We start from the raw sequence: 18,973 nt of genomic DNA on the forward strand, positions 1-18,973 counted from the left end.
CTGTGAAGGCGAACAGGACATGTAACATAAAGGGATTTTAGATACACAAACAGGGCTTGACTGACTCACTGGAGAACAGAAGGTTGTGTGTCTATCTTGAACTCTCTCCTAACAACACAAAGTGAGAGATAAAGAGGACGAGAGGCTCGTACCTACCTGACTTGGTTCTCCAGAAAATGCATGTATCTGTACAGCAGCGTATAGGATGGTGACAGAATCCCCACAGACTTCATTCGGGCACCCCTCTCCAGCTCACTCTCCACTGGCATGTTGGCAAAGCATGCCAGACCAAAGTAGCTGCCTTTACGGAAATATCTACGTGGCAAAAAAAATTGAACAGTGGGACTTTTAGGATTACAGAAATAGAGAGACCTTTGGACAAAATGTTTGTCATGCCAAACGTGTTACTTGTGTCAGGACAATTCGCTGAACAGGGCAGGCCAGGGTTCATCAACATAATGCTCGTCATGGAGCAAGCTGGAGCTTAGTTAAGGCCTCTTCCTTCACTGCAGTAAATTGGACACCTGCCTTGACTTGACGGATTGGACTCCAGTGGAATGGAATTCTACAGGCAGTAAAGGGATCAGCTGGTTGGCCCTGTGTTTAACTGGGACATTCCTCGGGAGCAGCAGCAGTCACTATGACAGCAGTCAAGTGCTGAGGGCAGAGAGCCTGCATCTAAGCTCTTGCGGTTCAGGGAAGGAGAGCGCTAGTGGATTCCTGAATTGTAGCGAGTTTACATTTAGACTTTTAACATCGCCAGCCAACCAACCAGGTCCAGGTTTGAACTTTAGAAAGAGAAAATGAAGACTTGCAAGGATTTTGTTATGGGTGGATTTAGTAAAGAAAGATGGATCCACAGACTGAATATAGTAGTTTCTCCAGTGCGTACTATATCCCTGGATTAGTTTGAATTCTCTGTAGTAGTATAATGGATTAGTAGTGTTTATAGTTGGAAACTGGGTGCCAGTAGGTGAGACGTGCCAGAATGTCTCAGAAGAGACCAGGAGCATGTATCTTCCTGTGTAGGGAAAACAAGCTGTGTGGGAAGGGTGAGCCCGATTAAGTGAGCCAGGGTCTCAGAGTAGGGATGGGACAGGATTCTTCCAGGTAAAGGGAAGACTGGCCACAGACAGGAGAGCACGGTTGAGTGAGCCAGGATTCCAGGAAACGAAAGTAAAAAGTTCTATTTTATAAGGAAGAAAAAAAAAGGCGAATTGTGGATTTCTTCGAGAATTTCTGTTCCAGTTCGCTTAGTGGAACAGAGGACTGAAGAGTTGTTCCACATGAGAAAAAGAACTGATGATCTTTTGGGGACTTATCTCTGTGAAGGACTGGTTTGGGGACTGAGTAGGCTTCTCTGAAAGGGGAACACCGGCACATCTTAGGAGCCCGGAGGGTGACAGATCACCAAAAAGAAAAACTACTCAAGTGGATGGTATGCTGGCTCAGAGCTGCAGTTTGTGGCTCGGGGGTCGGCATTCATCACGACTTTATTAAAAGTCTGGTAATTACAGGAAGTGAAAATTAAATCGTATTAATTGTCGATATAGCAGATTACAGTTAAGTATTACAACCACAAACTGAGCAAGACATAATGAAATTAATTAATTAAACATGATTCATCTTGTCATTTCTTTGAAGAAGCAAGGGTGGCTGTTTTGACAACATGATTGGGTAGCTTGTTTTAGACTCTCTCAACTCTCAGTGGCTCTTCTCGACAAATCTAAATGTCTCATTTTGCACTCCCACACAGGTGCAGGAGTTGGGGCTGGGCAGCTAAAAAGTTTTTTAAAATTATTGGTTAAAGCTTTATTCTTAAATTAAAAATGGTAAAGGCACAGCCAGCTGTGACCAGGACTTGACTTTCCCAAGGTGGGCGAGTGATGCCAAGTGTATGGTGGGCCTTGTCTCAGTTCTCAGCAAACACAGCAACCCCTGCCTTCTCGTGGGCGCATGCTGGTCTGTGGTGCTGTCAGTACCACGGTGCTGAGACGAGCCTCTCTAATATGGGGCTGTGTGTCCTGTGGGGTTCAAAGGTCAGAAGAGTCTGCCTACACCTCCTCATTCTCCCCTGTGGGAAGTCAAGCAGTCTGTAGCCTTGAACCAAAATGTGAAAAACATATAACTGCCAAATGCAAAATCCTATGAGTAGCTTTGATTTTTGTTAACAATTCACAGTTCCAATAAGGAAGTTGTATTAAAAGCAAAACACTGTTTTCAAAAAATAAAAAACTTACATGAAGTCTGAGGCAACTCTATGTGACCCACTGGCCATAGATTTGAACTCCACACCGTCAAGATTTATATCCCGAGGCAAACACCATTCCACGATATTGCCTGAAAAGAAAAGCGACTTCGTTTTCCAGTGCATTCATTTCTGAGTCAGAGTCAGTACTCAATAGCTCCAAGTCAATCAACTGCATTTTCTAATCCAGCTGTAATATCAGCACATTTATGAAAACTTTAAAAGACCTGAGTAATGACTCTAACACTCATATTTACTTACTCTAACAATTATTAGCACAGTTTGAAAAAATATTAAGTCTGAATAACAACATCAATTTCTACAAATAGTATAATTACCCATTTTTTCTTTAATTTTTTTTTTAATCCATAATCATCCACATTTTCTTCTTATTTTTTGAAAAACCAATTCAAGTGCCATTGTCATTTTGGATTGTATAATTTCTCCCTACAGGGAATACAAAATAAGGTGCCTAAAGCATAGCAGTTTCACTTTATATTTTACACTAGCAGATATTTTTACACACTCAGGCAACCATTAGCTTTACACTGCCCTATTGTACGTTATCAATACAGTCCATACAATTGCCTGCAGCCCATAAAGCCTGAAATGGATTATAATGCTATGCAATGGGAGCCTCAGTTCCGTCCCTGTATATCAAACTATACATTTCTACATCACAAAAAACAGTGTCAGGGGGCTGACACTACTGTGGTCTGGAGGTTCTCAGGAAATTGCTACATCACAAGTTAGATCTGCCATCTCCCAATCTCATTCTATTGTCCAAGCTCGACATTATAGTCTAAGACGGCACGGCACAAGATGGAAAGTGCCAATCCTTTCATTCTTTCCACTGCACAGAAGATCATCACCAATGACACAAACAATTAAACTCATATTGCATGTGTTGAAGAGAAAAAAAGTCACTTTAAGTCATCATTGCAACCGTCCACCAAAACACGCACAGGCACTCTCAGTCCGAACACAAAGCTGCCAACTGTTTGCAGTGAGACTGAGGGAGAGACCTTAATCAATAGCAGTCTGTGCAAGATAAGAGAAGATCACTTTATTAGCCATACACAATTTCTTGCATTAAGAATACCCCAGCTTGCTCTCCATGAGACACACAGACAGGGAGAGAAGTTTGGGGTCAGAGCGCATTTATACTGCCCCCCTGGAGCAGGATTCCTCCGCCAGTCGCAGGATACGAACCAGCAACCTTCCAGCCACAGGCGCAGATCCTTAGCCACAGAGCCACCGCACCGCCAAGAACCAAGAACGTGCTTGAACACTGCACAGATCAAATGCCCATTTTAAAAACCGTTCAGACACTTCTGTGTTTTCTGTATTGTCATCATCAAACTACTTGGAATACCTCCAATAGAAACTGTCATATTTAGCTAATCCACCCATCCATTTTCTAAACCTTTTTATCCGGTACAGGGTCACGGTGGGGAGTCGGATCCTAACCCAGCAAGCCACGTGGGTGCAAAGTGGGATACACCCTGGATGGGACCCAAGATCATCACAGGGCACACAGCGACACAAACGTGCACACAGACCAGTTTTTACGGAAGCTAATTAACAGACCAGCATGTCTTTAGACTGTGTAGGGAAACCCATGGGAACACGGGGGGGGGGGGGGGGGGCATACAAACTCCACACAGACAGCACCCAAAGAAATAAACCCAGGGCCTCAGCACTCTGCGGCAGCCATGCTAATTACGGCACCCTGCTACCATTCTGTATATCAGATAATAAAATGTACAAAAGGCAATGATTAAACTTTAACACTTGAAAAGGAGTACAGGTACCACAATATACAAAAAAGAAAAGATGGGCATGGAATTACAAGCTGTAAAAAGGTAAGGGTCAACGTGTTCTGTTTGTCTTTCAGTAGTCATTATTTCTGACCATTTTATCAATAAATGAGATTGTTTTCTAACCCCATGGGCTAAATTAATGAATTACCAGCAATAAAACAAGTTTTCCTTTACAGTATGATGTGTAAACTCACTCTGCTTTACTACTCGGTAATTAAACATATTTAGGTTAAATTTGTTTTTTATGAATCTTTTGGCAGATAGTACATGTACAATTACACATTCCTAGCAAAAGATAAAATGACCTTTTGATACCTTTTGATTCGCAAAACTCTATCCTGTTATTGATGCCCGGCTATTGAGGCCTTTGATTAAAGGCCTACATAAGCATATTATTCTTATCCCCGATTAACATCTAAATATAGGATACAGACATTGTCCAAAATGCCAGCTTCACACCTTAGCCACTGCTGAATTGTGACAAGTGTTTTTCACAACAAAACTACCCTGCTATTAAGTGCAACTAGTCTCACATGCTTCAAATGTTTTTTGCAGCTCAGTGCCACAAACCAAACAACTCAACACGTTACTTCCTCTCACAGAAAGCCATTGAGAGGACAAGCCTCCTTCCCCGAGATCTACTGCTACAACCCAGTCAAAAGTCACAGAATTTGCACTGAACATCTGCACACGATTCCTCCAGGCTGGCGTAGGAAGACAGCAATCTCTTTCATCTTTCATCTTTGTCTTGAATGAAAACACACACTGTGCTGATAAGCAGCTTTTGTTATTTTAAAATACACTATTTTATCTTGTTGCAACCTTTGTGTTGTTACACAGGAAAAAAAGAAAAGACTTCGGTTAAACAGTACTTAGAAAGTATGAAGAAAAAACAGGCTTTGGCTATCACTGCAGCAGAGGCTGTCACAGTTCGTGACATGACTCAACACTCCTCTGAGCACTTCGCTTTCTCTCTCCCTTGTGGTTATGAAAGAAAAGGGAAGCTGTGGTTAAGAGAAAAAGAGGCTGATCAGACACCGCTGTCTTCTGTCAGCTTAAATCCACCAAACATCCAGGGTGGTTTGTGTTCATCTTCTGGTGGCACTCTAGCCATCTCTGTTGTTCAACCTGAGGGATGTGCTTCAATTTTGATTCTCAGCACTGAGGATCCGAGACTGGCCAATTCATTTCTACAACTATCCTGTGATTGTGAAGGCATTCCTGCTTAAAAAGAATACCGTAAGATTATTCCAGAAAAGGTTACAAATGAAACAACATTTGGTTGTAACTTTATTGACCAGTGGATCTCCTACAGCCACTGTTTAAAGGGATCTCATAAATTCGGCTTTCAACAAGGCTGGGTTTGTTATGGACACCTGATACTGTGTGTGAAGATGGGGATCCTGTTTTTAGTTCTTTCTTGTTAATTCCACTTGTGTGTCCACATTTCCAGTACATTGTTGATCCTGATGTATACATAAGATTAAACCTAATGAGCTGGCCTCTGTCTCCTCTAAAACACCCTTTGAAAGCGAGTAAGAATTAATTTTACAAAGTCGAGATTTGGTAGATTTGGGAAGACATCACATTTAAAGGCCATTAATGAGTTCTGAATACAGTGGCTGTCAAGAAGACAACTTCACTGTCTGTATTTCTCTTAGACCACTGTGCACAAAAACCTTCTAAGAGCTCACAAATTTCATCTTCTTAAAAAAAGTAGTCAAAAAAATAAAAGATGTAAAAAATACAAATTAAATAAGACGTAAGTATTTCAATTCATGTGTATTTAAGGAGGGAATACGATTATATTTCACTTCTATACATTTCTGAGATTTTACTAAATTCTCACTATTCTGTAAAACTATACGCTACACTGTAAAAAGGCACCGTCCTTCAGATGAGATGTAAAAAAAGTTTTATCCCTCTCCATGGTCATTAAAAATCCCAACACTTTTCACAAGAAGAGTAGATTAGTAGTTAACCCTGACGTCCTGGCCAAATTTCCCCCTGGGCCTTACCAATCATGGCCTCCTAATAATCCCCATCTCTGAACCAGCTTCACCACTCTGCTCTCCTCCCCGTTGATAGCTGATGTGTGGTGAGCATACTGGCGCACTTCATCCAGTTGGGGGAAACACACTGGTGGTGATGGAGAGGAGTCCCCATTACCCGTAAAGTGCATTGAGGGAGCGTCTAGAAAAGTGTATTATAAAGGTTTAATGATTATTTTAGTACTTGAGACTAGTCCTAGTCATGGACAAAAACCTAAGATGGAACAAATGTTGAAATTATTATTGACATGTCAAATTAGCTTACAATAGACCAAGATAAAGTATTAATTTCAATCTCACTGCATGCTTTGTCACTCCATTTCACCAGGATACACCACTACTGTCAAAGGTGTTCACCATGGTGTCCTTGTTATTGCCATATCGGCGGTTAACTTCCTGCAGACTTATAAATCCAGAATGTGAATACCTATTATTATTCCTGTTATTAAATCTTAGCAATATCAGCTGTACATTTCTTAGCTATAGTATGTACATAATAATATATGGACATCTAACAGTCTGGATACATCTGATAATAATTTCATGACTTAAGAGGTCATAAAATTAAAAACCAATGGTAGAAACACAGGGTTAAAAAAAGAGAAAAGAGATGAACAGACAGACAGGGAATTGACAGAAAGAAGCAGAAGCACCAGGTGAGTGGAATTTGTTCTGTTTTTTAATTTGGTGATGCATTTTTAGAATGGATAGATTCAGTCCCTTTCACTTTTGGACAATTAGAATTAAAGTAAGGGAGATTCAGTACTGGGTTCTGTTATTTTAGGATGCTGGGTGTTTCTCCTGTTGGCCTGTTTGGGTTTTATATAGAATTTCAGGCTACACGGTTAACATTCCGGGTTTCTGAATTTGCCTCTGAGATGAGATACCTTGTTTTGTAAATAGTGTAACTTTTATGTTGTATGTTGTGTAATGTGTAGTGTTGTTTAGCTGTTAGTGCAACTGAAAATAACCATTCATTTAAAGCCTCTTTGCAATGAACTAGGAAATACACCCAAATTGAAATTTCTGATTACACCACCTACAGTATACTGAACCATCTGGCAATACAGCATGTTCAGATGCAAAAGCTCTCACAAAATGGCCTTTACATCTTCAACTTTTTGAGTTCGCTTATTTTGTGGTACAGTATACTTTTTTAGATTAATCTCACTACCCAGCAGCTTCAGGGAAAGAACTTGAACATACGTTCTGCTATTCCAAAACTGCAGCAGGCTAAAAATATTCTGTAGGAATGCAGAAGTGATGAAGAATTTGAATGATCACTAGTAGATTCTTGCAAGCTTGATGAAGAAATAGACTTTCCGACAGATTTGAAACTGAGCCAGTTTGCTTTTGGCAAAAGAAATAACAGTTTTCTTATGAAGGACTAGATACACCCATTCAGAACCCAAAACAGAGTTTCCAAGTGAATTCCTACTTTGCAGTACTTGATACAGCTGTTCGGTTTACGAAAGATTTAAACAGATTTAAACAGCTGCAGCAGCTAGAGTCAGTATTTGGCTTTTAATACGATATAATCAGCTTTCAAAAGAAAACAGTAAAATAGATAAGGGAAGTTTGCATAAAACTGGAGTTGGCATTGATACACGGAAATTCAAAAGATATTGTAGGTTGATGCTGCAGGTTTTTGTATGAGTTAGTGAACTTGAGTATTTTTCAGGGCAACAAGAAAATTCCACTCCTGAAGTTTATTTATGAAAATAGATTATATCATGTCATTTACCAAACTGCTTTATACCATACAGTGTCGTGGGGAGCCGGTGCCTACCTGGCAAGCAACGAGTGCAAGGCAGGGTACTCGCTGGACCGGGCACCAGTAAATCTCAGGGCAAGTGCAAGGCAGCCATACATGATGACAATTTGGAGGCCAAGGTAAAGGCCAAGGGGGGAAATTTGTCCCAGACACTGGGATAACTCCCTACTCTTATCAAGAAATGCACGGAGATCTTTAATGACCACCGAGAATCAGGACCTCGGTTTAACGTCTCATCTGAAAGACAGCGCCCACTACAGTATAGTGTCCCCACCACTATACTGGGGCATTAGGACCCACACAGACTGCAGGGTGGGCCAGGGGTGGCCCCGCACTGGTCCCACTAACATCACTTCCAGCAGCAACCATAGCTTCCTAGGAGGTTTCCCATCCAGGTACTGACCAGGCTCCACCCTGCCTAGCTTCAGAAAGCAGCCAGTTGACAGCTGCGGGCTACTGACGAAAATAGATGATCAGTTTTCTAAATATCTTAATAGCTCTACACATTCTTTTATCTTTACCTGTTTCTGTAGCTAGTAGGGAGCTCACTGTAGCACTCAACAATAGAGCAAGAGAGACTAGTTGGACTTGCCACAATGTCAACAGGACATCAAAAACTGTATCTCAAAGAACTACTGTCCGAGTTTGCAAAATATAAGGCAAGAAAAATTATGTCTTAAGAGCAGAGTGTTTTTTTTTATTTTGAATTTTGTAAACACATTCATTTTTTTATTCGGTTAGACATATGGAAGAACAAACCGAATAATTAAATCTCCATTTCAGAAGTTTTACCTAAAGGGGGGAGGGGGGGGGGAGGGTTTTCCCAGGATGCCAGCTGCTGGCATACAGTTCTGTGGTCATGCCAAGATTCCCTCCCCACAAGGCAAGAATAAATAAAGAGAAACAGACAAATGATTTTAACAACTGAGCTTGACTTCTTGAATGCTGTCCCAAGCAAAGGTATATGACAACTTCAACATGAAAGAACACAAGAAGTTTTCTTAGCCAATCACATACAAACTGCGACAGATCCAGGTAAGCTTCTTCCACAACACGATCTGGCAACATACTGTACACTGTGCGTCAATAATTCTCTTTGTAAAGAACTTCCTAGTGTTGGAAAAGAACCCTCTTCTAACAAGTGAATGACCTTGAGCTGCACCAGAATTTCCAAGACAACTGTCCAGTATGGTGACAGGGGCACTGTGAGGGGACTGCAAGAGGTCCTGATAACTTAATTCAATTGTCAAAGCAATTTCTCACTTTTCTTCTCATTATGGTGGTGAATAATGGCCACTGTGTCTCACCTACATGGGTGCTGCACTGCAGTGGGCGATGACTTGAGTGCCCTTTCTAAGTATAATGTATATGTATATATTTCTATGTATTTGATGGTTTTATGGGAACAGATGAAAAGCATAACTTAAATATAAGGAAAACCTTTGTGGATTGTGTTCTACTTTGCAGAGGCTACTGAGCTTCTGATCCTGTTATTGTTGAAACATTAAGTCCCTTCATAGGCTAAAAGTACACAGCAAAGGCACTAAAGTCTTGAATGTGAACTTACAGTAAGTGCCAAATGCAGACAGGCCTTCACTGCTCTGTATATGAGCAACTTTATGTACTCATGTTACTTTGAACATTTTTTTATTTCTATAGTTGTGGCTTGAAGGGCAGCTGAGTTTCAGCAGGTTTAGCAAAATTTGTAGTCAAAGGTACCATATTTTGAAGGTTTTTGTTTATTAGCTATTTTTTTCTGTATTTACACAGATGATATAGAATATACGAAGACATGAATAATCAAAGAAGTAGTACAATAATTTAATCAAATTCATAAATTCCCAATTTACAACAGTAAATTATGAATTATTATGATCATTATGACAGTTATATTGAGCAGTAACCAGGCCAATCCTAGTGAGGTCATTAAGCTAACCTCCATGGGAATGGACCATAACATAAAAACAGGCATATAGAAAAAAATAAACTAAGGAACAAGAAAGACCAAAGGGGAAGAAGGTCAGTTGTCATCATCAACCATCATCTTCTCCATCACAAGAATGTGCTTTGCAAGACTGTCTCCTTCCAATTAGACTACAAATTACATAAGTGCCCGGGTAATTTGAATGCTGGAAGAATACCAGACTCCACGCTTTACTGTATGAGAGATCCTATAGTCTTATTTAGAAATTCCGATTTCCATTATTGTAGAATCTGCAGGCTAAAAACATCTCTCCTGGTGTTAATAACAGAACGTGTTTAGAATATGGAAGTGGATTCCCCTTCATTTGTGAGCATCAGGATGCACATTCTCTCCCTTGGGCCTGGTCAGGGTATTTTGTATTGAGATTATAAGGACGGAATATAGGATTTTCTTTGTTGAAAAAAAGTGGGCCTCTGAAAATATTGTATAACACTTGGCATTCCCAGACATTAGGGGGTGAAATTATTCATCTTGATTTTTTGCTTGCATAGCAAGATGATGTCAGAAATCTGATTGTTATCTAATTTAATAACCTCCCTCACTAATAATTTGAGCACCCCTAGATTTGTAACGTCACACATAATTTTAAAAGACCTTGATAATAATACTGAAACTTGTTTTTTAAATTATGAAGATTTGTACGCGAGGACTCACTTTAATAACATAAGGACTGTTAGATTCTGCCTCCAACATAGGTTTTAGTATGTTATTATTTGTAACATGCAAATAATAAAGAAGTATAAGCAAATGTGTTTTTAAATACATTTGTGGTGCTCTGTTTAGGCGCCACAACACCTCTGCCCTCTTCACTCTCTATCTTTACTGAACTGCAGCCTTTGAAACTTCAACCGAAAATCCACCCCCAACCAATGTTGTCTCACTTTTGGCTATTTTAACAATAAAGCACAGCCGAAGTAAACACTCCTCGGACTACCGCTCACAAACCTTGTGTAGGACGTCTGGAAAATAAATACCCTCACTAAGTAACAACCGATTTTAAATATTTTATTCTTACAAACTGACACAAAAAGACTCTGCCTGCTTATCTGAAAACTGTTACATACACAGTATCTTCCAAATGCATTAATCTATTTTCAATTATAATAATTAATACAAATAATTGCTTACACTTATATAGCACTTTTCTGGACACTCCACTCAAAGAGCTTTACAGGTAATGGGGACTCTCCTCCACCACCAATGTGCAGCCCCACCTGGATGATGTGACGGCAGCCATAGTGCGCCAGAATGCTCACCACACATCAGCTATTAGTGGGGAGGAGAACAGGGTGATGAAGCCAGTTCATAGATGGGGATTATAAGGAGGCCATGACTGGTATATGCCAGGGGGACATTTGTCCAGACGGCAGGGCTATCCCCTTCTCTTTTCGAGAGGTGCCCTGGGATTTTTTCATGGAGGTCAATGATGTCATATGTTGTGAATTACAAATGATTCCATATATGCACGGTTTTTTAAAGTGAATATTGCTACAGGTGTTACAGAAACGAACCACAGAACCGTGTTTTGTTTAAAAAGCATACATAATACGTACATGTACTGTATATACTGTGTTTTCAGAAAACTGCTGCAAAAGAGGAAGCTCACACTTTGGGCAGTTTTTCACTCTTCTGCAGTATAAGAAAAGCTGATATTTCATCTTGAGGGGCGTGAGTTATGTGGTTGCAAAGCCTAAGCAATGTTGTGTTCAATCTTCAGAAAGTGTTCACCCCTCTTGGATTGTTCCACAATCAGTTACTTTGCAAACTGAAATGGAAATACATTTATAATGACTTGTTTTATCATTGATCTACACAAATTACTCTATAATATCAAAATGGAGTGAACTCTTTTATGTTTAATTTAAAAGAAAACACTGAAAGGTCTTGATTTGATAAGTATACACCCCCCTTGACACTCCAAACTGAGCCAGGTGCATCTAGTAACCTTGTAAGATCACTCTGGATGGATTCCACCTGTGGCCAGTTCAACTGGTTGACCTGAATTCAGAACAAATACACCTGTCTCTAAAAGGTCCTTCATTTGAATGTCAGAGCAGAAAGTCTACCATGAGGACCAAAAATGTATCCACACAACTATGCGATAGAATTGTAAGGAAGCATACAGTAGATCTGAGGAGGAAAATAAAAACATATTAAGGTTGCTGAAAGTCATGACGCACAGTCATGCCATTACTAGGAAATGGAAAAAAATACCGAACAACTGAGACTCTTCCTACAGCATGTGGCCCTTCCCAAACTGAGCAAACAACTCAAAAGGACTTTGGTCAGAGAGATGATCAAGAACCCAATGACCATCCCTGACAGAACTAGAGATCCATAGTTGAGATGGAAGAACCTGTCAAAGGACGAAAAACTTTGCAACACTACATAGATTTATCTTCTATGGGATAGTGGCTAGTTGAAAGGTAATAGCACACCTAGAGTTCCCAAAAGCACACATGCCAGAACATGAGACTATGTGCCAAAATAGTACATAATAAAAAAATGTCCTCTATTATTAGTCTGAGAAAGTGATTGGCTGTAACCTTTCATCCCTCGCCATGCTTTAGAAATCTAAAGCAGTGACTCGGACCACCAAGACTGCTGCAGATCCCTCCCAAGCGGGACATCGTTTATATCAAAAGCTTCCCTCCGGAAAACGCTTCAAGGCAATCAAAGCCATGAGACGCTTGGACAGTTTCTTTCCCAATGCCATATTTCTGCTTAACCAGCATCCTCCCCCTACATCTCCCCATTTCAGCTGACAAGCTTTGAATTAGTATTGTTGCCAACCTGGTTCATACATCTTGTACATTTTGCACTTAAGAACTGGTGCGTTTTCCCAACATGTTTCCACAGTTGCACCTTCTCCACAGACCATACTTGCCATGTGTCTTGCATATACTATAATGTCTATTGTTTGTACATGTGCACTGTATACTGTAAAATGTGAATGCACTTCTGTCTTATATATACTGTCTACATGTTCCGCACATCTGTACTGTACTGTGAGCACATATTGTGACTGTGTTTTTGTGTCTCCCCATCTTTTGTATATTGTCCAATGTAATTATTCCAGTAATGTTAATGCTCCTCTTGCACCTGTGTGATTTTTGTGTTGAGCAGGTTGCAAATGTGCCAAGGCAAATTCCTGTACCTGACACGAAGTGGCAAATGAAAGCGATTCTGAAAAGATTCGCTGGTGTAATAAAACCAAAATTGGAGCCTTTGGCCTGAATGCAAAGCACTATGCCTGGCACAAACTGAAGACAGCTCATACTTTTGTTATACATTAAAATATTTTGCCTTTTAAATTGTTGCACATGTTGTGATAATCAAGGGAAAAAAGGTCATTTTGATGCATTAGAAATGTTGGTCATAACACAAAAATATTTTCATTTGCTCAGGGAGGGGGTGAATACTTTCTGAAGGAACTGTATGACACATATACTGTACAGTGACACCAGATCCAATAATGCAATGTGGTTTTGGAAACTACAATTCCCAGATTCCTCACCTGTACATGTCAGGTGATTCAAGAGAAGCAGGGGATAATAAAGGCTAAGATGGTTTTAATTCTCAGAGACACCCAAATGTAAACACTGCTTTAGCCAAAAACTGTGTTACCTGCTGGTTAGCCAGAGCTCTGACAGGAACTTATATATAGTATAGTTAAATTATTTTCTTTTTCTTTAACCAGTAATGGTTAAAAAAAATACTATTTTACTCTTAGCTTCCTGAAAGCAGACTCCCAGCTTTTTATTTGATTTTAGAGTACAAGTAAAATTTCAATGAGTATGCTGATGTATTTATACACCAACAAATGACAATGACCAAATTTGCAATCACTTACATTTTCTGATGCAGAAATCACAAAGCTTTGCTGCCAAATTTGGAAGAATATACCTGGCTACCTTCCAAGACAATATAAAGCGAATATGTAGCTGATATCTTTCAGGCAACTCTTAGACAAGGCCACACTGCTGTGAATTCTCTGGAGGCCAATAGTGAGGCTTTACATTTTTAAATAACAGGTTCAGCAGAGGAAAAGGTGCTCTTCCTTTCAGAAAATGTAATACATATTCCTGCAGCTCAGGCTACACTACAATGCCTACGCAGGAGCCAAACCTGGGGGTCCAAAAAAACTTTACTCAAAGAAAGAAGGTTTGCCCTTAGCAAGCACTCGCCGCCAGAGAGAGTTCTGGGCCCAGGTACAGAGCTATGTGAAAACTGGTTTCAAGCAGAAAATACTTTTGCTGATAGTGGAGACTTCTGGATAACACATTTACATACCTGCTAACAAAAGCCACTGGTCCCCCTGCTAATACATACATATTTTGTCATGAAAAGATTGGTCCCTTGTTAAAAATTAATCGGCACAATCCTGCACCTTACACCAGAGACCTGATAGCCCAGGCACAGTCATATGATGTCTGTGAGTCACCCGACACCCGAGGAAAACATTAAAGCTGCATTCACACAGAAAAGGTGCACAGGAACAGGCAGTTTTCTACCTTGATCAGCCAAACTGAGGCTTAAGCAACTATATATTTACCCAATCCTTTCGGACGTTTCATTGAAGAATGACCATTTTTATACAATGGCAAGTTTCAGAATGCAGGAGGATAAATTAAAAGCACTTAATGGTATCAGCTCAGTCAGTCACATATTCTATTCTAGATGGAGCTCCTCAGTTCCAGAAACAATAACTGTGAGCTTGCATTTCAGTCCAAATAACCACAGGGAACATTCACACTAAAAGCTGATGGATGAGGAACTTTTCTTTTTTAATTTATGTGTAACATTCTGAACCTGAGGGAGAATCTGAGTGAAAGTATGAAAAATCCTGTGACAGACCGAAATAAACCCAGAACGTCAATTTCAGCCTTTCAAGACCATTTAACTGAAGTCTATTTAACTCTGTAAGCCAATTTCTCCTTTGTTTTTGTTCACGCTTAGCAAAAAGAAATTCTACAAAACCCATCAGGAAAAAGATTCTTTTACTAGTGTGTTCTGGCCTGTAGCACAGTATTAAACTATACAATATTTGTCAATGACACCCCTTCTGTTAAATAAACACTTTCATACTAGCAAGTGGTTATTAAGATGTCAGTACATTCCTTTACAAAACATAGTAGAACCATACTTCTGTATGTCTTTTGTCTGTCAATGTACACTACATTTTCTTTTTATACAACATAGACAGTGCCTTTAGAAATAACTGACCTCACTAAGCAACTGCAAATACTGTTGTGTTTCGACCAGAATATTTAATGCATCGATATGATTTTTTCCCCCCCAATACACACATTTGCAAGAATTTAAAGGAACAAAATATATTTATTCCGTTTCATAAATTTCTAAAAATGATAAGCAGAAATATTTAGTTTACTAAAGTATTCACCCCTCTGAGCCAATAAGGAGTTGAAGCAACTTTTGCAGCAATTACAGTTTTGAGCCTACTTGGGTATTTATCAGCTCTGCATATCTGGATTTGGGGATTTTCTCCCATTCTTCCCTGCAGAATTGTTCACTCTGGGTCAAGCTGGATGGGGAGCATGGGCAAACTGCAATCTCACTGGAATTGAAGTCTGGGGTGTGGCAGGGCCACTCACTGGCCTCCACCTTCTTGTTCTGAAAGCCACTGCAGTGTCTCTTTGACTGTATGTTAGGAGTCAGTATGCTGATGGAGGATGAAACTTCGGAGTGTCACAGCAAAGAGGCGTTTACTTATCAAATCAAGAAATTTCAGCCTTTACATTTAAATTGTGTGTAAAACATTTCCCAGGACTTTTGTTTGACATTATAGAGCAACTTCTGTAGATCAGTATCAAATAAATGTCATTTTCTGTTTGTGTCTGCAACATAATAAATAGTGAAAAAACCAAGGGGGGGTGAATACTTTCTGAAGGCTCTGTATAAAGGGAAGATACAACACAGCCTTGCTGAGGCTTTGCAACCACGTAACTCACACCTCTCAAGATAAACTATCAGCTTTTCTGATACCGCCAGAACAGTTAGAAAGGGCCCAGAGTGTGTGGTTCCTCTTTCGTAATGTTTTCTTTCCGAGATATACTGGCTGTGTAAACTCTTCACATCCTTAAGCTAAGAAACAAGCCACCATCATTTCTTCAAAACCTCACGTTTTCATTTATACTGCTGATCTTTTAAGCCACCATTCTTTCTATGGTTTAGGCTTTGTCACATCAGCCCTGTTCCTAATGGTGATGGAAATGAAATGTGTTCCAACTCTTCTAAAGAGCCCATGGCAGGACTTCCATCAGACAAGTGAAAGAGATTACAACTGCATGCTGACTGTGGTACAGCAAATATTTCCATTTTTCTATTTTAGCTATCCATAGCATAAGCACATAATTCAGGTTACTGCATTGCAATATCCATCTGTTTTAATGATTGCATTCATTTTTATTTGCTTCAGCATAAAATATTTGCTTCAATGATCTATACATGCTTCATGTAAAACATCAGGTCTTGCAAACAGGTTATCATATTGTTCTTTGATCATCATTGTCATGAATTTCCATTACAAATAACAGTTGCACTCTACAGCAGTAGACCAGAACAATGTTTCATCAATGCCAACACACTGGCATCCCGAGACCTGGGATATTAGAGATTAATGTAGTGCAAGGACGCCACAACATGTGAGTATGAACAACAATGGTCAGTCTAGGAGTCCTTTAGAAACCAAAACCACTAAAAACCCACCATGTAAGCAAGTTACAACATTCAAATTCTGAAATGAGTGAGACATTTCAATTGCCCATGTACAATGTTACTGTTAAACTGCTGTGTGCAGAAATTAAGTGATTTTCTGCATTACCGTATTCTCTCAACATTTCCTTTAAAGAACAGGCCTATGACACCTACTTGAACTGATCATTCTACTCCACAGAGCCTAAATGCACCTACTTAAAGTGGTCCATCAAGCAAAGTACAATAAAAACAAACTCTAAAAAACCAAAACCTTTCAAAAGACCTAACAAGTTACTGTGTGCAAAAACATTTGATAGGGATGAAAACTAAGGGGACGGCACAGTGGCTAGTACTGCTGCTTTGCAGCACAGCGATACTGGGCTCAGGTCTGGACCTGGGGTGCTGTCTGTGTGACGTTTGTCTGTTCTCTTCATGTTCATGTAAGTTTTTGCTGGGGGCTCTGGTTTTCTTCCATAGTCCAAAGATACAATGGTAGGTTTACTAGATTCTGAGAACCGGGACCTGATATGAGTGTGACTGTGTGCCCTGCAAAGGACTGGACTGGCAACCCATCCAGGGTTTTATCTTGCCTTAGAAAATGGATGGATAAACGGACGAAAACTGAAGTCTACAACACGCAAATGAGTTACACCTATCAATAACTCACTTTAGTAAAGCCCAGAACTACAGAATGTAGAGTCGTTTACACTATTCTAATTTCACAGCACAGGCATGTCTTCTGTATAATTTGAACAAAATGCATTAGTGTATCTAAAACAGAACTTCTACTTGACACTTGAATAGATTCTAACAATTAACCTACATCAGCTGAATTTTCTGCTAGGCTGATCTACATCACAATTACACCACAACTTAAATGTATTACAATGCAATCCAGAACTGACAGATTAGGCACAACACAACAATTTGTTAGGCATTTACGTTGCAGGTTTTACATCTTATAAAGAGACAGAGCGTCTCAGAGTAGGTTTTAAAAAATGTCCTGTACTATTAACTGATTCATTTAATTGGAAATCATCGGGAAGACTTTCAGGTTTTTATGTGTTCGTTTCTTCGAATACTTCACATATGCTTCAGGACACCTGCCTTTCCAGTTACCACTACCTCTTTCTCTTTAACCATATCTATGCAAAGAGAAAAAGCATACAACTGCCACCTGCGTTTTACACGCTACAGATAAATTATTCACTTACCCGATCTGGTATCAAAAGTCACCACGAAAACTGCCACGATTTGGTCTTTTTCCTCCCAGTTGGGAGCCCTTTGATTCTTCACGGCGATTCCGGACTCCCAGTCGGAGTATGTGGGACTCTCTCTGACTGGGCTCAGCGCATCCCAGCACGGCCCCCTGTGTACCGCTCCTACCTCGCTGTCCGCTTCTCCTCTAACAGCTGCTGCTCCGGCTGCCGGACCGCCGGGGCTCGTACTCCACCCCGTGCCCGGCGCCGTGCTGCCCAGCGCCCTGCAGCTGGCAGGGCTCGGTTCCGGAACCTTGTCCTGCGGAGCTGCAGGACCCGGTTCGGCCGCTGGGGTTTCTTCCCAGTCGAGCAGCGGAGCTCGGTCCGACTGCTCTACCATCTCGCTGGACCCTTTAATACTGTACTTGGATCTGTGGATAAAGTTGGGTAGGTGTCTCTGGACCGCTCACGGAAACAACACCTCTGTAATGTAACGTTTCGGTCCAACTGACCGCAAGTTATATAAACCCGGTGACGATCGCTGTTGACTTTTCCTACTCGTACGAGCACTGGTGATTCTCACAGATCCAGCCAGAGTGCACAGGGCATTTCCACAGCGTCAGAGTCGAGCACTACTTCCGCTCATGTGAGCTCATTAAAAATGCAAAGAATCGCAACGCAGTGGCTAGAGGTTCACTCCTGAGCGCTGCCAAAAGCAAATAAAGGCACAGCGCTACCTGTGGAGTTGCTTTGCGAGCATGAAAAATGAAACGCAACAGATAAAAATCCAAACCAAACCTAGCATCATAAAATGCGACGATTTCGAGGCGGTTATTCATTTCGTGGTAAACACCCGCTTTAAACAGAAATTTAACCCGCTGTTTGAAATTAAATGTTTTTGAACTGTAAGATAGGTGCTAGCATCTTAAAAACCATACTATTTCCATGCAATTTAAATATAAAAAGGTAACCAGCGACAACCTTTCCAAAATACAATACGTTTGTTGTTGTTGTTGTTGTTGTTGTTGTTGTTGTTGTTGTTGTTTTTAGTCGTGTGCATTTTGTTTAATGCGACACTGATAAGCTTTTATAGATACAACAAAATGTATTATAGGCGCCACACGGGCAATATCTTGTCATGAAAAAGGTGCGTGTACGCAACACAGAAATGTGGGTA

The 18,973-nt window shown here is 40.3% G+C and overlaps 1 protein-coding gene across 1 annotated transcript in view; it reads right to left on the reverse strand.

Moving 5' to 3' along the window:
* The window catches only part of dennd11 (DENN domain containing 11), a 34,059-nt gene extending 15,171 nt beyond the window's left edge, over window positions 1-18,888 (reverse strand). The window contains exons 1-3 of the mRNA XM_088646851.1: window positions 17,812-18,888; window positions 2,241-2,340; window positions 157-315 (exon numbers count right to left, since the gene is read on the reverse strand). Coding sequence (XP_088502977.1) covers window positions 157-315; window positions 2,241-2,340; window positions 17,812-18,196 — 644 coding nt within the window. The 5' untranslated portion in view covers window positions 18,197-18,888. The remainder of the gene's footprint in view (window positions 1-156; window positions 316-2,240; window positions 2,341-17,811) is intronic.
* Window positions 18,889-18,973: the final 85 nt, after the last annotated feature.

The sequence above is a fragment of the Lepisosteus platostomus genome, chromosome 9, assembly GCF_059453375.1.
Source record: "Lepisosteus platostomus isolate fLepPlt1 chromosome 9, fLepPlt1.hap1, whole genome shotgun sequence".
In the NCBI taxonomy this organism is placed as follows: domain Eukaryota; kingdom Metazoa; phylum Chordata; class Actinopteri; order Semionotiformes; family Lepisosteidae; genus Lepisosteus; species Lepisosteus platostomus.